The sequence below is a fragment of the Phalacrocorax aristotelis genome, chromosome 1 (genome assembly GCF_949628215.1).
Source record: "Phalacrocorax aristotelis chromosome 1, bGulAri2.1, whole genome shotgun sequence".
NCBI lineage: Eukaryota > Metazoa > Chordata > Aves > Suliformes > Phalacrocoracidae > Phalacrocorax > Phalacrocorax aristotelis.
In genome coordinates, this window is record NC_134276.1 from 188489818 (window position 1) to 188508002 (window position 18185).

The 18185-nt window shown below is 37.0% G+C and overlaps 1 protein-coding gene across 4 annotated transcripts in view; it reads right to left on the reverse strand.

Annotated features, from left to right (window-relative positions):
* DOCK4 (dedicator of cytokinesis 4) overlaps positions 1-18185 on the reverse strand; it is a 255013-nt gene that overhangs the window by 9225 nt on the left and 227603 nt on the right. For 2 of the 4 annotated variants that reach the window (XM_075081064.1, XM_075081061.1), the window contains 13 exons: positions 17778-17882; positions 15349-15490; positions 14565-14731; positions 13178-13264; positions 11312-11488; positions 7762-7845; positions 5795-5914; positions 5310-5431; positions 4995-5115; positions 4392-4473; positions 4068-4177; positions 2731-2898; positions 557-629 (listed from right to left, as the gene is read on the reverse strand). In XM_075081064.1, coding sequence (XP_074937165.1) covers positions 557-629; positions 2731-2898; positions 4068-4177; positions 4392-4473; positions 4995-5115; positions 5310-5431; positions 5795-5914; positions 7762-7845; positions 11312-11488; positions 13178-13264; positions 14565-14731; positions 15349-15490; positions 17778-17882 — 1558 coding nt within the window. The remainder of the gene's footprint in view (positions 1-556; positions 630-2730; positions 2899-4067; positions 4178-4391; positions 4474-4994; positions 5116-5309; positions 5432-5794; positions 5915-7761; positions 7846-11311; positions 11489-13177; positions 13265-14564; positions 14732-15348; positions 15491-17777; positions 17883-18185) is intronic. The other 2 variants (XM_075081063.1, XM_075081062.1) reach the window with 1 other exon arrangement.

Sequence of the window (18185 nt, forward strand, 5' to 3'; positions counted from 1 at the left end):
CATGTGCAAAATTATAGAAGGCAATATTTTGTCTATGGAAATTCACAGGTTTCTCATTTAATCTAATAATTTAAAAAAAACCCCAAAACCAAGAAATTATGAACTGATCTTTTCTTTTCCATCAAAGAGTAACCAAAAGCACAGTGCTTATATCTGGTAAAGAAAACTTGCAGGTACCAAACTTCAGGACTTTATCCATCTCTTTATCTTCTCTCTGCCCCAGTCTCCAAAATTTCATCTCCGAGGTCCATCACTCCATATATCTCTCTTGCTAAGCCAAAAGGAGGGCTCTCACAGGCAACCTGCTGGCTCCATCACCCCTTCCTGCAAACTTCTGGGCCCTTCTGAGAGCAACACAGCTCAGACAAATACCATGTTCCCCACTTTTCTGGCAAAGTGTTTTGAAACTTAGAGTATTAGCATAATATAATTAGAATGTTTTGAAACTTGGAGATGACGATCTATGCTCAAAACAATTATAATAAATCTGCCATATTGCTGTAGAATGCTACTTTCATTGCTTCCAAGACTGGTGTGGTGCAGCATTTCCACTCACCTTTGTCAGGGCCAGGCAGATGGGAATCACTTCGTGGCAAAGCACCGTCTCCAATATGATTAAACAGCATTCTCTGTAAATTGAGAACAGCGTGGTTTATGCATAGCTGCTGTTGTATTTCAGTAGCCTTTAATAACAAAAAGATATTTGTTTTCTTATGTCCACTACACAGGGCTACTTTGGAGGTAAAGTGATAAATAGCTTAATAAAAATATGTGCATACTAATAGGGAGCAGACTAGTTCTCTGAAAACTGTACATACTGGAATTAGAGGGAGGATTATTATGTACTAAGTTCTGACAGTTTCCAGCTCCCTAAAAAAACAAAATAAGGCTCATTCCTCAAGTGGTATCTTGATAGATTACTAAACAAGCGCAGGGATAGATTTGCAATAATTTCATTGCAGAATCAGGGTCTGAACAAGGTGTAATGCTTGACAACGTTCAAGTTATGGCTGTTATCTCAGAAAAGCACTGTGTATCATTTCTAACCCTAACTTTTTTGGTAGCAGCTTCCTTACTTCTCTTGCATATAAGAGCTGACCCATAAAGTGTGTTTGTCTTTCCTTTTCTGAATATTTATTTCTGTAAAAAAATCACAGTATATTTATGAAACAATTTTAAAATGCCACTAGTTATTTATTTTGGCAGCATTCAAATAATCTATGGGTCACTAGTTTATCTTGATAACAGATGTAAACAGCATACAGTTAATCCTACAAGTAATTCAGATTTACTTTCCAAAGGAAATGAGAACAGATAATCTTTACTTTATTTTCTCCTTCAAAGCAAAATCAGACAATCAGTGAAACCCAAATCAAATCAAATCCCATTCTTGTATCTCCTTCCAGTGTTCAGAGGACCACACCAAGTCAGTGAGGCACTACGCTGTGGTTCCACAAGATGGCAAACCCAGCTGCAAAGTAATCATCATTGATCTAACACGTTGCAGCTCCGTGTTACAAAGCGAGGAAGAAATTCTCAGCCAGTTCAACTTGACTTAAAACATCTAAGAGAGAGAATGCTTTGGTAGACTTAGAGCTACAGTAGGTTTGCCTTTCTATGCTCTACTAGAGTCATACTGGATCAGGTAATATTTATTTTCCTGGAGTTACCATTAAAGTGGGGTGTTGTAACTATATTTATAGTCTAATGTCACAGAAAATCTGATCATATGTTCCTGCCTGGTCTGGATTGAATGTTTGCTGCCTAGTGAGTCTGCAGTGCACTAGGATCGGGTCAGCAAGTGTTGAAGTCTGTTTTCTGTTGTGAAGGTAGAGAGCAAAGGCTGAAAAAGCAACCGAATTTGGAGGACATAAAGAGGCAAAAGCTGAATGAAATACACAGAAACAAGGACATACTAAAATAGTGAAATATAAAATCATATGGAAGAACAAGAGCAATCACAGGATGTTTAATGAGGCAAAAAAAAAAAAGTGAAACCCAAAAAGCTCCATTAGGAAGAATAATGGAGCAAAAACTAAGGAGGCTTGTTGAGCAGTCAATGACAGCAGGCATTCCTCTTCAGGGTATGGGAAGAGCTGGAGAGACACTGTACAATTGCTCAGCCAAAGATCAAAAAGCAAGCACAAATGGATGTTGACTGAAAACAGCTGTACATAGATAACCTTGAGCATCAATTTCAATGAGGGAAGCAGATGCAGTACTGCTGTGGTCTTGTTCTACGAAGTCTTCAACTTCATCAAACTTCCTTAAATGAGGTAGCTGTGGCCTGACAGGACTTGATTTGGACTTGAAGTGCAGGAATTTGCCTGTGTATCTCATCTTTCCCAGTTGAAAACTATTGTGAAAATTGCATTCATTAAGCTGTAACAAACATGTTCATAAATGGGTGGTCCTTTCCTCAGTAACTTACTGTGAAGCTCCAACCAAGACTGTTGAAGTTAACTGGTGTTAGAATAAAAATAGAAAGGACAAGGAACAGTTTGAGCATCTAAATTGTACTGAGAGTTGCAGATATCTCCAAGATCTCTTTACAATTGTCCTGAGGATTTCTTTTCCCCTTCTTAATCAGAAGGCAGAGAATCAGAATTTTGTTTTTCATCACAGTCCATTTTTACTGCTCAGGGAGTAGAGCACCAGAGAAAGAAACTGTCAGACCTTCTCACCTTTGAAACATACTTCACTGTACGAGCAAGTTAATTTTCTACTTACCCTCTCTTGGGACACTGAGGGTAGAGACAGATTGGGAGATTTTCCTGCTGGGCGAGTCTCAGAGAGAGCGGAGACTGGGCCTACGAGCTCCTCAGCCTCCCTTATCGAATCTCGGGTAGAGTGGGGGATAGAAGTCGCATTCCACTTGGCAAAGCAAGAGTTTGCAGTCTGGGAGCAAAAATGGGATAATTTTTTCTTTGCGGCAAACTGTAAAACCGCTTTACTTAAAGAACATCTCCTGGTCTTTCCTGTATGTTGGTTTGGCTCCACTACCACTGAGAAAGTGCCTAGTAGATGTATCAGTAAGTAGTTCCCGAGAACTGCCTTTAAGCCTGACTAAGCTTCAATATGCTTCTTAAGTCCTCAGGCAACAGCATGAGGACTTAAACAGAAAAGAGGAAAAAATTAAATCAAGAGCCAGTTCAATAACTGAAGAAGCAAGGGACAAGAATACAACTAATGAGAAACCAACAAATCATTTCTAAAATAAAGGATCCTGGACTACCAAGTTGTGGTTTTTTTTTTTTTCTTTATCAGAGGCAAATTTTCTGGTGGCAACGAGAGTGTTGAGAGGAGGGCCTTTCATGCCGTACTTATGTTCTCGTCTTTCTCAGCTTCAGCAAGAGGTGCACTGTATGATGGCATGATTAAAACAGCAACTGCGTTAAAGGAAAGCACTAGGGGAAACTAGGTCTATTAAGAAGAAAAGATGAAAAAAGGATTCAAAATTGGCTAGCTCACCAAGCTCATTTTGCATTTCAGATAACTCAAAAGATACAAATTTTGTACAGACCTATGTAACAGTAATTTTAAGGCAAGAACTCAACTCATTCTTCTCTCTGGAGTAACAAAACATCTAGCTTTCTTTTCTGAAACCACACTTTAAAATAGGAATTGCCACATGGAGTGGGTTATTATCTCACAGTGGCTAGGATTAGCTATTTCAGAAGAAATAAAGGGGAGGTCAACATGGACAACTGCTGTGATAACAGTTTTTCTTTTTTCTTTCTTCTTCCCTAGACTGAACAAACGCTGCTGTTTCACACAAGCAGGCTGTGTCATCTGGTAAGCCTTTGCATCTCCCTCTCACTGCAGTGAGTAAATATCAAAACCAGATCTAAACCTAGACAAAGGAAGCAGAAATGCGATCAAGCACTGCGTATTTTATTCACATCTCTTTCATGTAAAATATTTTAGAGTATTTGCTTATAAAAACAAAAAAAACCCCTTCAAAATTAACAGCAACGAGCAGACACTGAATCTGCTATAAGTTCAGTAAGCACCTTTATCATCTTCTTAGCTAGTTGTGTTCAGATACATCCCAACAAGCTTCCTACCTGCGAGGTTTCCGAAGGAGTAGGGTAGATGGCACTGCAGGGCCTCTCTCTGGGGGACAGGCAAGAGTTTTCTCGGGAATGCTTATGTTTGTCAGACAACAGAGGAGAGGCTAGAATATAAATGTGTCACGTGATTAAATTCAAACAATGACATTTGGACATTTCAATTATACGCTTATGACAAAGAAATCCTCTGTCCCCAGTAATTCATATTCCTCAAACTGGCTAAATTTGCTGTCTGACTAGTGATACCATGCAGAAATTCAACTGTGTAATGTATCAAGAATCATGTAAGTTGGTTTACCACGGGAGATGAGCACTGACCTCTGGCACTGGATGGAGCAGAACTGGTCACATTAGGTGAAGCTGAATGAGTAGAACTCAGGCTTGAGGTAGATGGACTAGGCTGCATATAGAAGAGATGCTGTTGTTACCACATCACACTTACTGGTTTGGAAAACAAAAATTTCTAACATATTTTTCACTAAACCAAATAACCTATAATTTGTTAAAGTAGTTTCTCAGTATTTCAAAATAGCAAACCAGTATAAAGAGCATTAATGTAACTACTCAAAGATGTAGTAAAATATCAAATAAATAGAAACAGAATGAATATATTAGAATAATTACATCACAACTGTGACAACTGGACAGAAAAGTCTGTAAGGTCAGATGACTTTGCATCATAGCGCATTGCTGCTTATTACTTTTGTAAAAAATTCATGCTCTAACTTAAGAAGAAACAGTTACATAAAGATTGTTCTTTCTAAGTTAAGGAGGTTAAGAGCCCATTTAAAGATTTGGTTTTTTAAAAGAAGTATCAGCAATAACTTTGAGAATTCTGTATGATATAATAGAAGCATTAATTTAGTAAATAGCCTTGTAAGAAAAATTCTGTTTAGTTTGAAGAATGACAATAATTTGTACCTGCATGTTAAAAACTTCATCGGAGCTTTCTGATTGCCCAGTGATATTGCTGACTTCAGCAGAAGCTTGGGATGACAGTGATGAGGATGAATACCGATTGACAGCTGGGTAACTCAAGGGACTATTATAAGAATAATTAAACACAAAATGGTTAACTCTAGTTGCCAGTCATAATTTTTCATGTGAAAACAGCATGTGTATTAATCTTCACAGTTTAATTTGGATTTATTAGTTGAGAGAGAATATTCATACCCATATTTTATGGGTTATCTCCCACGAGTTACAAAATCTATCATTTCTAGTAATTTAACTTGCCTGCGTCGTGGTATTACCCTGGCACCGTCGGGGCTCATGGAAACTGGTATGGAATTTCGGCATACACGAGGACTTCCGTTTGGGAAATGAACAGGGCTAGCTTGTACACAGGCAGAAAATTCCTGTTGAGTTGTTAAAAAGAAGATTAATTAAAATCAACATAATATCATTAAGGATTTTGTAAGATACAGATAGTGATTTGAATAGTTATATCTGCATTTGGGATCAGCTTCATCATTAGTAAGAAAAATACTTTAACTTTTCGCTGATTATGCTTTCCCTTTAGTAGAATGTGGCTATTTTTCTCTGCATGGTAGAAACAGTTTATTAACTTTCTCTTGGCTTTGCGGTACTGCAAGAATGCTACAAGTTGTAATGTGGATAAACAACCAAAAGATGTCACTATTTGTTGCTTAGGAAAATTAAAATCCCTTACTGCAGCTAAATGGTCTCCTGGTTTATCTGTGCACCTGCTTATTATGTACCTGTATTCCCAGGCTTGACTTCATCACAAAGAACTGATCCACCAGCTTTTTGTGCAACGGCCTCATGTCCTGCGGCACCACCTTCTCGTGCACTGCCAAGCCAAATTCTAGAATCTGAGCCTGCAGAATAGAGAGGAGGAAAGAGGGGACAAAATATATTTTTGATCCATTTTCTTTAAGCTTTCATTGTCAAATAGGATACTACTAAAAAAAAAAAAAAAAAAACACACAACAAAATGCATGTTGTATTAAAAGCATCTAAATCCTTGACAGACCTGTCAAACAAGGCCTAAGACCAAAACCAGAAATACACAAGAGGATTTATCCCTCTTCCCATTTTACTATTCAACTTTCGCAAAGACTTGGCCTATGCAATTTCAACTCTAATATAAGAACAAACTCTGGATAACATAGTGAAAAATCTGGCTAAATGGCAACTTTACAAAGGAGCAGTTCTAAACCCTAAATAAAAAGCCATTTTCTACAAGAACAGTTCTCAAAAGAGCAAAACAGCAGCAACGGCCAGATCCACCAGAGACCCTGTAACATATTTTCAATTAAGTCCATGGTTCCCTACCCTATTCCAACTCCCCAGAGACCTTAGTAAGTGGTGGCTTTATGTATATTCTTTACAGAAGGTATGACAGGCTTCAGAATAACATTGCTAAAATTCTAATCTTGCTCAAATTTGATAATTTAAAATACTGAATCGGTTACATGAGGAATCATGTAAACTCAAAAACAAAATAGCTACACTATGCTGTAATATCTTTGGATGAAAGCTACTAGCTGACATTTTCAGGCAGCCTGTGAGCGGGCACACAGCTGCACAGCTTCACTGACCCGAGGTCAGGACTGCAGCACGTCCATCCGTGCACAGAGCCATCCCACCCCTTCCGAATGCTCCGTGTTTTCTGTTAAATCATCTGTGGGTGCCAGACAGGGTTTAACTGCTATCACTAGGAATTCACATTTTTGCCATAGGAAGTTATTAACTCCATTTTTAAATTGTAAGGGTTACTGAGATTAACTGTAGCTTGAAAAAACAAAACTGGAATGTAAGTTACTATCCATTATCTAAATGAAATTAAAGTGAGCTCAGTGAGCACATTCGGGTTTATACTGTCTGAGGAGTTGTCCCTTCGGCTGATCTGACCAAAAGATACCACAATGCTGACAAAAACTGGGATGTGGCAAGATGGAAATTCTACACTCTGACCTCTTTATCCTAAGCTGGGAATAAAGTTTGAAATTTCAATATGCTGCATAGAACAAACATAGATAAATGTGAGTTAAAAAACCTGAAATACTTAGTAAGATCATTTGATCAAAATAATTTATTTCAGCATTTCCAAATGGAGACACTTCATATTTGAGGCTGGTAGGTCATCGTCTTATAAATAAATGAAGAAATAAATAAAAAAATCATATCATGCATAAGATACCTGTTTATTTTAATCACTTGATGTTTCTTTTACTGCCTACCTACTTGGCAATCATTATTAGACATATTCCACTGTAATAAGATTTTTCAGGGTTTTTTTCTTTTATGCTAAACCTTATAGTGAAAATGTTTGTTCTGTAGTATTAGTAAAATACCTCATACAAATATTTGCTAAAGCCATCAAATGTTTCAATGAGATAATATTTATTCTGTAGTAGTGGTAAAATATGTTGTGCAGATATTTGCATATGAGCATCACAAGACAAAAACTCGCCTTTCATTCAACTTTTAATTTAGAATAGCTTGAAGTAATTAAGATCATGATGAAAAGGATTAGGAAAAAAATACTGGCATGACCCAGAAACCTGCTTGTATAGGAAGCTGCTGTCTACCTGGAATCTAATTCAGAAGATACTGAAAACCACCGGAAAATTATTAACCCCTGAAATTTTAGATTTTATTTTGGGAAACTTTTAGCTAGAAGAGCTAAGCAGGCCACCTAGTCATTTTTTCCCCACTTTACCTGCTCGAGCATCAGCTCTCTCAAGCGTGTGATCTTCTCTCCATCCTCTGGATGGTTCAAGATGTATTCTTTGACGAAGAATGCCTAAGCAGAATAAAATCAGAAAGTAATGTAAAGTGAGAAAGAAAACCCACATCACTTCTTTTAAAAACAACTTTCTAGATAATATTTTTGAAACAAAAGCTCCTTTCTCCTGTAAGAGAGGAAAATAAATGCTAAATAATTAGTTATTCACATATGCATTGGTGGAGTCTATGGGCAAATAAAACATAGCCACTCTTGAGTGGAATTTACCAGTTGGTCAATATCCAGGGCAGATCCTGAATCAAATTTGGAAACCTGCAAATCAGAGTTGAAACCAGACACAGGGCACCTGAACTAAGTCTCTCTTCCCCATTAATTGTGACATAGGAGTGTCAAATAATTACAAAGAGATTTTCCTGCCTTTTCATGCTAAGAGTTTCATTTTCCCTTAAACATTAATATATCTTAAGAACAGTGTGGAATTGTACACTATTATATGTACTGGAGCTGTGACATTATCGTCTTGTTCACTCTTAATATAACAAATGTTTCAAAGTACTCACAGTGACACTGATATCAAAAAAGCGCCACTTTTCACTTCACAAGCATCTGACCCACATCAAGGTGTGTTCCTGAGCTTACATGACTTTCCACCCCATCTCCAATGCCAACTGTACCAGCTATAGTACCCTGGAGTCGTTTTACCTGACATAGCACTCCCCTGTTTGTTCACAATTGCATCTTTCTTAACATGGCCACCTATCCTACCCTGCAAGGGGATTGTATTGAAATTACAACAATTCTTGACGCTGTTCTATAAAGAAAATGCCCAGCTGCTCAGGTGAGAGATTTCTAGACCTTCTCAAAAATGCATTTGTCACAAAAAGTGTCTGTATGCATACCCATACATACACATGGTTTTCTGTCCATAGAGCTGAGGGGATAATAGTGGCTGCTCTGTGCTGCATTTTCCTTTTGCACCTATCTTAGCATTTCCATCACATACTTCTTACAAAGTTCTCCATCCAACTTTAGCTACTAAAATCTTTGCTGTGCAGAATCATTAGTAAACATAGGGAAGCAGTGGAGCTGGAGATAAATATACCCCTTCCTCTGATTCAGTTCCAAAATTTAATGCTGTGACAACCCATAACAAGGAAGTGCTGAGACCTGTCTAAAAAATGCTGACACTGTAATGAAGAACATCTATTTCACATGGTCCTTCCACGGCAGATAAATAAACTTATAAGAATTCATGTTTAAATTGTTAAAAGGAACCCCCTGATACTTGCTAAAACCCCAAATCCCAAACTTCCGCCAGCTGATATTTTTTCTCCCTCAGCTACAAGCTTAATGTTCTTTTAATAAAAAACAGGTGGTCCCAGTGGTTTGGGGCTGAGATTTATACAGATCTGTAATATGAGTCAGAGATGTAATAATCTAACTTCAAACAAAATCACCAGTACTTTAGAAAAAGAAAGTAATTAGAATTTGACTAAATCCAGTAATATTTTTGGAACCGGTGGTTTCCAGTAATTAATCATGAAAGTGCCTCTGCTCTTCTAGCACATGTAAAGGAGATAAAAGAAATGTAAGCTATAGTACAAATTGCAGTTTGAGAGGTGTTAGTGGGCACAAACCACACTCTTCCAACAGCGTTCAGAAAAATTTGAAAAATATCAGTGGTTCAGCCTACAGCCATTTTTTAGCACGTAGGAAGGTGCTGCATAATAACTATTACTTCTGTATTGTAACCAGTGGAGGTATAGCTTTAACACCTCCAATACTGGCCAAAGTGCTGAATAATTAGAGGTAGCTGCTTTTTATCCCATCAGAAGGCGAGGGGGGGGGGGGGAAGAGGAGGGCAGAATCAAGGAAGCAGCATTTGACCCACGGATGTTATTTACTGGGTCTTACACTTAAAGCTTGGAAGTTGCCCAAAGGAAAGGAGGATAGATGTAAAGACATGGTCATGTTTACCTCAAAGACCACATGCTCCAAGACTGACTGAGTTTCGAGATTTGTACAGGGCAAATGCAAGTGAAACAGGCAGAGAAAAGCATTTATAGAGCAGAAGAGAAGGAGGAAGGTAGACGATAAGAAGTGGAAAAACAGGAGGAAGACATATAAGACTGAAAAAGGGACATGCAAAGAGAATGAGGGTGAAACAAAAAAAACCTCAAATCTCAACTATTGCTATCAGTTTTGGTGTTTACAATCGAAAATGGTGAATAGTCCTATTTTGGATATATAGCAAGAGAGAGAAGGAGCGGACAGAAGAACTGAAACATGAAGACTGTCTAGGAGATCAACAATTGCAGCTAAGAACAACAATAATAAAGGAGCAAGCTAGAACCTTTAACAGGCTCGTGAAGAATGGAAAGCTATGCAAAGACACTGAGCTAGCTCTGACACTGCTAATTCAAACCAGACATAGCTCTGACATGACTGTGTTTCTCAAGAGACTCCCTTCGTGGCGCATTGCTATGCTAAACAGTTTTGTTGTTGTTGTTCTTTAAAGGCAGCTGGGAAACATCAAACATGGTACAGCTTTGCTTTAGACTCACAATTTCCATAATGTTGCAGTTTTGATGACAGATTCTAACACTATAGCGGACTCAATTTCTTGTAGTTTGATTTGGATACAGTTTTATAAAATTTAACACTGTTGAGTGGACACTGAATCTTGCAGCCTTTGAGACAAGTGGACGGAATGTTATACAGCTTGACATTTTCAATGGAAAAGGAACAATCAGCAGACTCAAGTATTTCATAAGGCTATTAGGAGAAAGAGCAAGCTCAAGCTGGGCCGAAAAAAAAATCCTTGCTTTCTTTTTACTGAGGTTTCAAAATTACACAGAACTTGTGGAAATACAGCATCCCAAACTTTTAAGGTTCTCCTAAGGTGATTTGGAGATTAGAATAATAAGGAACAACTTTTGGGAACAAATCCAGCATTAGGCATTTCTTAATTACATGTATTATTTCTTCCTAGACTTTTTCCATAAAATAGCTTTCCTTAAAAATTTGGAGAAGAGAAAGAAGAAGGATCTAGAAAAATATGATTCTTCAAGACAATAAATTTCTTGTTAAGAATTTTATATATATATATATTTATCTTAAAATTAGAATGTCAGCACACAAAAGTAAATTTGCTGGTGAGCCAGAAGTAGCTCCTGACCTAGAAGGTCAGGGGAGGGGAATATGTTATAATAATAGTGTTACAATTAACTATTTAATTAAAAATCCCCAACCAAACCACTAAAGAATGCAAGGTAATTGTGAATTGGCTCATTACTGGAGTAAGCTTATGGGCCTATCTGCAGCAAAACAGTTGTTTCAATAAAGCTATACATGTTTCATATCACCTCACCCAAAACTACAATAGAGGTATAATTAAAACTATTATTGATATAGTACTTTCTGTCCTCAATTCATACAGAGGAGCTGTATCTATACAGAGAAAGAAATCAATAAACAGCTGTCTTATAATAGATTTTCAAGAAACAGAAAATAAATTGCTTACCTCTTGGTATCTAGCAACTCCACCATTAACTGCTGCATCAATGACCCCATTTAGACACATTGTGAGAGGGTTGATATTTTGCATCTGTCGAGTTTGACACTGACTAATCAGTGTTCTCAGCTGCTGGTTCTTATTTTCTAAGACTTCAATAGCATTCTCAAGGGGACTCATTTCCACCTGAAAGAGGAGTGATGAACATTGCAAACATACTTAATCTTCAGCTGAAAGATGAAATATATTAAAGGTAATTTTTGATTTCTTAAAAGTAAACAATGATATTCTATGTTCTGGAGTATTGGGGCAGAAAAAGTTCTTCTCACCTGGGTTACGCTCTCTGAGTGTACACTCTAAGCACAGAGAGAATTAATTTTATCATGTAATCAAGGACCAAAGTAAACAACCCTCCCTCTCTTGTAGGTTCATTTTCCGACCTTAAGAGATACTCAGCCTTTACTGCAAAACACTCACACACTTCAGCGTGTGGTGGAACTACTGGAAGGCTAAACTGTCCTTGGTAACTTTACCTAAATTCGGCTTGAGGTCAGGGAGAGCTACACTGTGCTTAAGTGCACAGAGCAGAGCCTAAGTACGGGCAAGTGAGCTCCCCCACCCACAGTGAAGTCAACAACTAGACATTATGGTTGAGGAGTTTGATTGTAAGTTTTGAGCTAAGATGATAATCAAGTTATAGTCAAGGGCAGTCCTTGAGTGGGACGTGCCTGACCTCTCCTGAGGGTGAGGAAGCTTTTCTCACAGGTAGCATGAACCGCAGGAAAAGTGAAAAGCTAAGCGATGGGGAGAGTACAGCGCTGCAATTGCCATAAATTTCCAAAACATACAAGCACAAATCTGGGTCATGATCTAATACACACCCAGGAAAAGTTATTTCAGTTAACTTCTGGAAATGGTGACTATAATGGTAACAATAGTAAACTGAGGATCTTCATATTAGGGCTCATATTAACCTAGTCAGGATTCAGTAGGAGTCAACTAAAAAAATTTCTCATGTCACACACAAGTTTTTGATTTTTACTAAATTCCACTTTTCATTTTCTACAGGAGAACATGAGGATGGTGAACAAATGACATTTTGTTGTTATTATAGAAGAAAACCACAACAGTTTTAGAGAAAATCAGTTGTACAGTGGGATCCCTATATTTAACGGGACTATTTTAACAGGCTTTGACAGGAAGGAAAATAGTTACAGATGTTGTACTCACAGGCTCAACAATTGACCAATTATTTAGAAATCTTTATATGAGGAGAACTCCTCCAAGTACATTTAAAATGTATTTAAGAAGTTTCTAAGAAATGTAACAACAAGGAAGGAGAAGAAATTATAATGTGGCAGTAGCAGATTGCTACATTGGACCCTATGCCTACAGGTTCTGCGTAGGCATGGTTCCTTGCCCATGCTGGGAGCTGGGAACTTCAACTGTGCTCTAGGTAGACACAGAGATATACCCACATAGCGTTCATTACAGTGCAGGAACTTGGAGAAGATTTACTTTTCAAGAATACTGAAAGATATGTTAAGCTGTAGGTATTCTAAGTATTAAATGTTACACCATGCTGAGTTTTAAGAAAGTAATCTGCTGACATTAAATGTTGCCTTTGGCTGCCCATTATTGTTCTCAACTTCTTTTTTCCTCAACTGTTTAAATGAATCATAAGGGTGGTTCTTAATAATACTTTTCAAGGCAGGAGAAACTGGACAACTCAAAATACTTTGTAAATAACTTTGTTGAAGCCAGCTTGAGAACTTGCTCAAATAAATTACATATGGGTAATAAAGTAGTTCATCGAATAACATATGGAGAAGGAAGTAAACCAACCCACAATATGCACTGCAGCCTCACACTCACCACTTCACGTTTTTCCACTTCAAACCAACGAGATATTCCAGGTAAACTCTGCACCAAGATCAGTGTGGTTCTCTCCACCCATAGACTCTACAATATACAAAATCTATTTATCTCCTGAATTTGCCTTTATATTTTTCTTATTTCCAGTTTTCTGTATTAATGCCTTCATTTAAGTAACAGTGTACATTAAAAAAAAAAAAGTATTAACTTCCAAATTTCTACTGAAATGTCTATCCCAGAAGCACATGACACTCACTTTTCTCCTTACTTTCTAGGACCATTATTAAGCGGTAATTTCTGCTGATTCTTCACTCTTGAACATGGTATTATTCTTTATTACATGTTGTCCCCTAATCTCCAGAAGTCATTCCCAACTGAATTAGCATTTTAATAATTCCTTTCCGAGATAACGTCTGAGAAGAGGTGGAGTTCAGAAGCAGAACAACTTACAGATCACACAGAGTGACCAGCTCTCCTCTGTGATATCTTGATATTCCACAACGCATGGCTGATGGGATACTCATATGTACTACCATTAAACACTTTGTGCAACAGATTTATAAAATGACAAATCAACACATAGGATAGTGCTTACACATAGTATATATAAGCTGTACAATTAAAATAAATCCCTAAGATTTAATTAGAGGACAGTAGTGACTTAATTTAGCTAATATATTACCCTTACGGTGCTCTCCTCTAACTTTATAACAAAATTATTATGGGATAATTCTCTTCGTGTGTCTGAATACCAGAATATATTCTGCATCAGGATGTAAGTGTTTCTAGTGAGTCAGAATTAAAATTACACCAGAAGAATAAAAGATGAATTTTCAGTGTGACTTTTTTATTAGGCGGAACAGAAGTAATTTACATATTAGGGAAGGAACTATTGCTCTTCCCTGAGACAATCTCTAAGTTCAGAGTTAGTTTTTAGTGTTGATATCGCAGGAACAGAACATTATGCTGCAGTTTTGTCAAAACTGTCTCTCCCTTACTCTAGGGAGAGATAACTTTGGGCAATCCTATCCAAACCCCAGATTACCTACTTAACAAAGGTTTCCCATCTGCCTTACAAACGTCTCTGGAGACTGCTCTACTGTCTCCAGTTCTCCCGTCTATATATCACTGATGCCAAAGCAAGTGAGTGCTTCTTTCTCTCCTATTTCCATATACCACAAGACCTTCCCATATATTTTTAATATTATTTTAATTAAAATGAGACGTTAAATAGTCAAACCTGAGCTACCATCTCCTTTAGAGAATTTGTTATACCACACTCGGTTGAGTAACACAACTGTAGATGATGTTTCAATAACACAACTATCATTGATGTTACAAATAAATCCATAGGTCCAGTAGCTCGGGAAAGGGCATGGTACTTTACCTTGAATTCATTTTCCTTGTCCTTGGTCCCTTTGTGAAATGGCCTGTCGTATCGGAATCGCCAGATGTGATTGACTTTGTAAAAGCTCTTGATGTTATTGGGAATGCCATCTCTCTGCAGGACTTCCTGGTTTTCTGGAATTGGTGTCACTGCATAAATCTGCAAATCTACATGTAAAGAGTTAAGGCTATCCTACTTCATTCAAATTAACAAAGCATACTGACTCCTGAAGCATGACAGAAGAAAAACTCTTCAAAAAGTGTGTATCATTAAGTGTTTCTAGACTATTACTGTCTTGGGAAAGGAACCTGAGAGATTTTTTGATAGTTTGGGATTTCTCTGTACTGTTTTGTTGAGAATTTTGTATTTATTTTTGAAATAAAGCTACTTACATGGAATAGTACATGGAGTTAAAGGGATTTAATGAAATATATTCTTACAGAGTACGTCATGCCATGCTAACATTATGTTGTATTTTAAGAACCTGAATTACTGTAACTTGAGCCGATACACTATTATCACAGTGGTGATAGTTCTACAGGTATTTTTGGCTAAAGTATGAAACTTAATAACCTGCCAAGGAATTTTTAAGTAAAACCAACGATTACACACAAAAAAAATCCAAACGTAATGGAGTGACTGGGACAAATTCCTGGGGAATTCTCACCTTCCGTTTATTTCAGTGGAGGCACATTGTGATTGAAATTGGCTATATGTGTACCTACATTTTTTAAAAGCATGAAAGATGTAACTGCAGTGTATGGGTTTGTGATTATGTGGATACATTGTGCTTCTGCCTGAAAGATGGTCTCATCTGGCTGATTAGCATGTTGCATAGCAATGGCATGCGGGAACTCATTCAACATTCGCTGCTGGAAGGCCTCCAGCCTTTCATAGTCATGTCCGCGGCAAACAAATTCCTTATTCTGAGAAGAACAAGAAGAAAAAGAAACACAAGAGCAAGTTATGTGAAAATAATTGAGTATCATTAGTAGATCCAAACACATGCTCTTAAATATAGACTTTCCAGGCAATTTTAACATCGTTTTAAGAAGGAAAAATTAAGAAACGAAAGGCAAGAATGAAAATAAGAACTCTAGAAAGAACAGGTTACTTAGAAGAAGGGAATTTTACCATGTAAAGTATATTTTATTCAGAAGCCTGGAAAAATGTAATTATTGTACTTAATGCTTTAAAAATCTGAAGGGAGAAATTGTTTTTATTGAATTAAAGTATGTAACTAACATAATGTATCACCTTGTATAAAATAAGTAACAAAAATATAATGCAACAGACAATGAAATGGGCTGAAAGTCATTTCCATGAGGAACTATGAAACTTTGCTTTGAAGTTACACAATTCTGAAGAAAAACAATGCATGAGAAAGTAGTACAGTGCATTCAGTTTGCCTTATCCTCTAAATGCTTATGAATTATCAGCCTGGTAATTGAAAATTATCGTTTTTACAGTATGAAGTAAAAGAATACTCCTGGCTCCAACATAATTTCTTTTACGTGGATGCCCATTATTGAGTTGTACCATTATTTTCCTGAGATTGTACATCAATACAGATACAACACACCCCGTACATGTAACATGAGATGCCTGGATTTGGAGTACCTGTTGGAACTAGTCACTGACCATGGTGGTGCTGAGGGCTTCCTGTAGCTGTGGACAGCACTTTTTGGTTTGATTCGGCTTGCACACACTTGAAATAAGGAAATACCTTAACCATTTATTCTAAAAACATTGTTAAATGAGTTTCCTTTTGAAATCTATATTAGAAAATTCTGAAGTCATTACTAATGTGTTCCTCTTGAAGCAGGTTTAGCTAGAAAGAGTTGTTTTCTTTTTAGTATCTTGACAACAGAGACAGTAAGCATTGAATTCTGAGAGCCTGCACTTTCATGGGAAATGCTACAAGAAATCAACTGCAATAGTGTTATTGTGCAACTACTAATTAAAATGTGAAAGCTTTATTCTGAAGCTTTATTCTTTATTCCTTCTATAGCAAACACAGCCAGGCTGTTTAAAAGAGTTACAAATTGCTTTGCCATTAAAAAATTATATCAAATATCGTAAGTTCTGAGGTGTTCCTTGTTGGTGCTGCAAACATAAATCTGTGCTATGTAGATGTAACTTGGAATACGCATAAATACTTCCTGGGCAGATGCATAAGCAGTGAAAGACCTCCACGTCTGAAAGTACTGCATTATTGTGCAACTTCTTCCAGAACTTTTACTTCATCAGTTGATGTATTTTTAGTAATCTAAACATTAAATTCTTCCTAATTAATATTTTCAAATTAGTTTATACAGATGTTATAGTCAGATGATTACTATGTAATAACAAAAACTATGTGCCCATCAGAGTCTTTTTGTGCCTTGCTTTTAAAAGGGAGAATTTCATGCTATATTTACCATTTGGAATTTGTCATTTTCCCCACCACAAAGGCAAAGAAAAATTAGGCTTTTTAGGCCTCCACCATACAGAGAAGGTTCCTTCGCCATTTGTTTGAATTACCATAGGAAGAGGAGCCTGGATTACAATTACAGTGGCTCCATGAATAAAGTGGATCCTGTCCTCTTCCCAAGGTGACAGTCAATGCAGCTAAACCCCTGCAGACTGTGGAAGAGGGGAACAGGATGAACACAACTAAAATTTTCAAGAGCACTTCAGTAACTTCAGAATCCAAGATTAATGCTCAAGGGTAACTTTATGTATCTTGTCAGCTTCAGTGCATTGATAATGAAACTCAGCATGTTGAATTTCAAAGTAATTTTTAAAAAAACGGGATTTGGGAATGTAATTGCTTAAATGCTAAATTACTGATGTACCCCTGCCAAGGGATACCTCTTCTGACAGTGTTCTGAGTGACCACCAGCAGATGCAGAACAGGATGAGTGGAACAAACTACCATGGAGGAAAGAAGTTGGGTTGTGGAATAGTATAGGTGCATGCTTTCCAACATAAAAATGAATATTAAGATATGTGGAACTCTGGAAGCCTAGCATTTGTGTTTCCATTAGACACGACCTTTTCTTAACCCTGACAACATGATAATATTTCATTAATTACCACAAAGAATTCCCTGTTTCTCACAGGATAAGAACTTGTATATGGTATGATCAAATTCTCACATAGAGAATGTGATTATGAATGACAGCATGAATTCCAGAATTACTCCATTCTGTTTATTTTCAATTCACTTACTCTCAAGAAGAATGGGAACTTTTTCCCATAAAATCCAACTCTGAAAAATTCTGGCTCCAAACGTTGTTGGTCCATAATTTTATCGTACAAAGATGCTTCCATCATCTGGGTGAGATTAATAAGAAAAGCATTTAGTCTTTTTTGAAAACATATTTCTACCTTAACCTATAACAGAAGGGAGGTTCTTACAGCACACTGCTCTAGTGTACTGGAATTGCAGCACACCTCTGAGCAACAATAAGGACATCTAGAAGTCTCTGAATGCATCAGATGAAATAACTATACCTCTTAATGACCTAACAGTTTCCAAGAATTAAAAAAAACCCCCACACTTAAATATGAAGTACCTATATTAAAAGGGTAAAATATTAGATTAATGACAACATACATAGTTCTTTAATTAAAAAT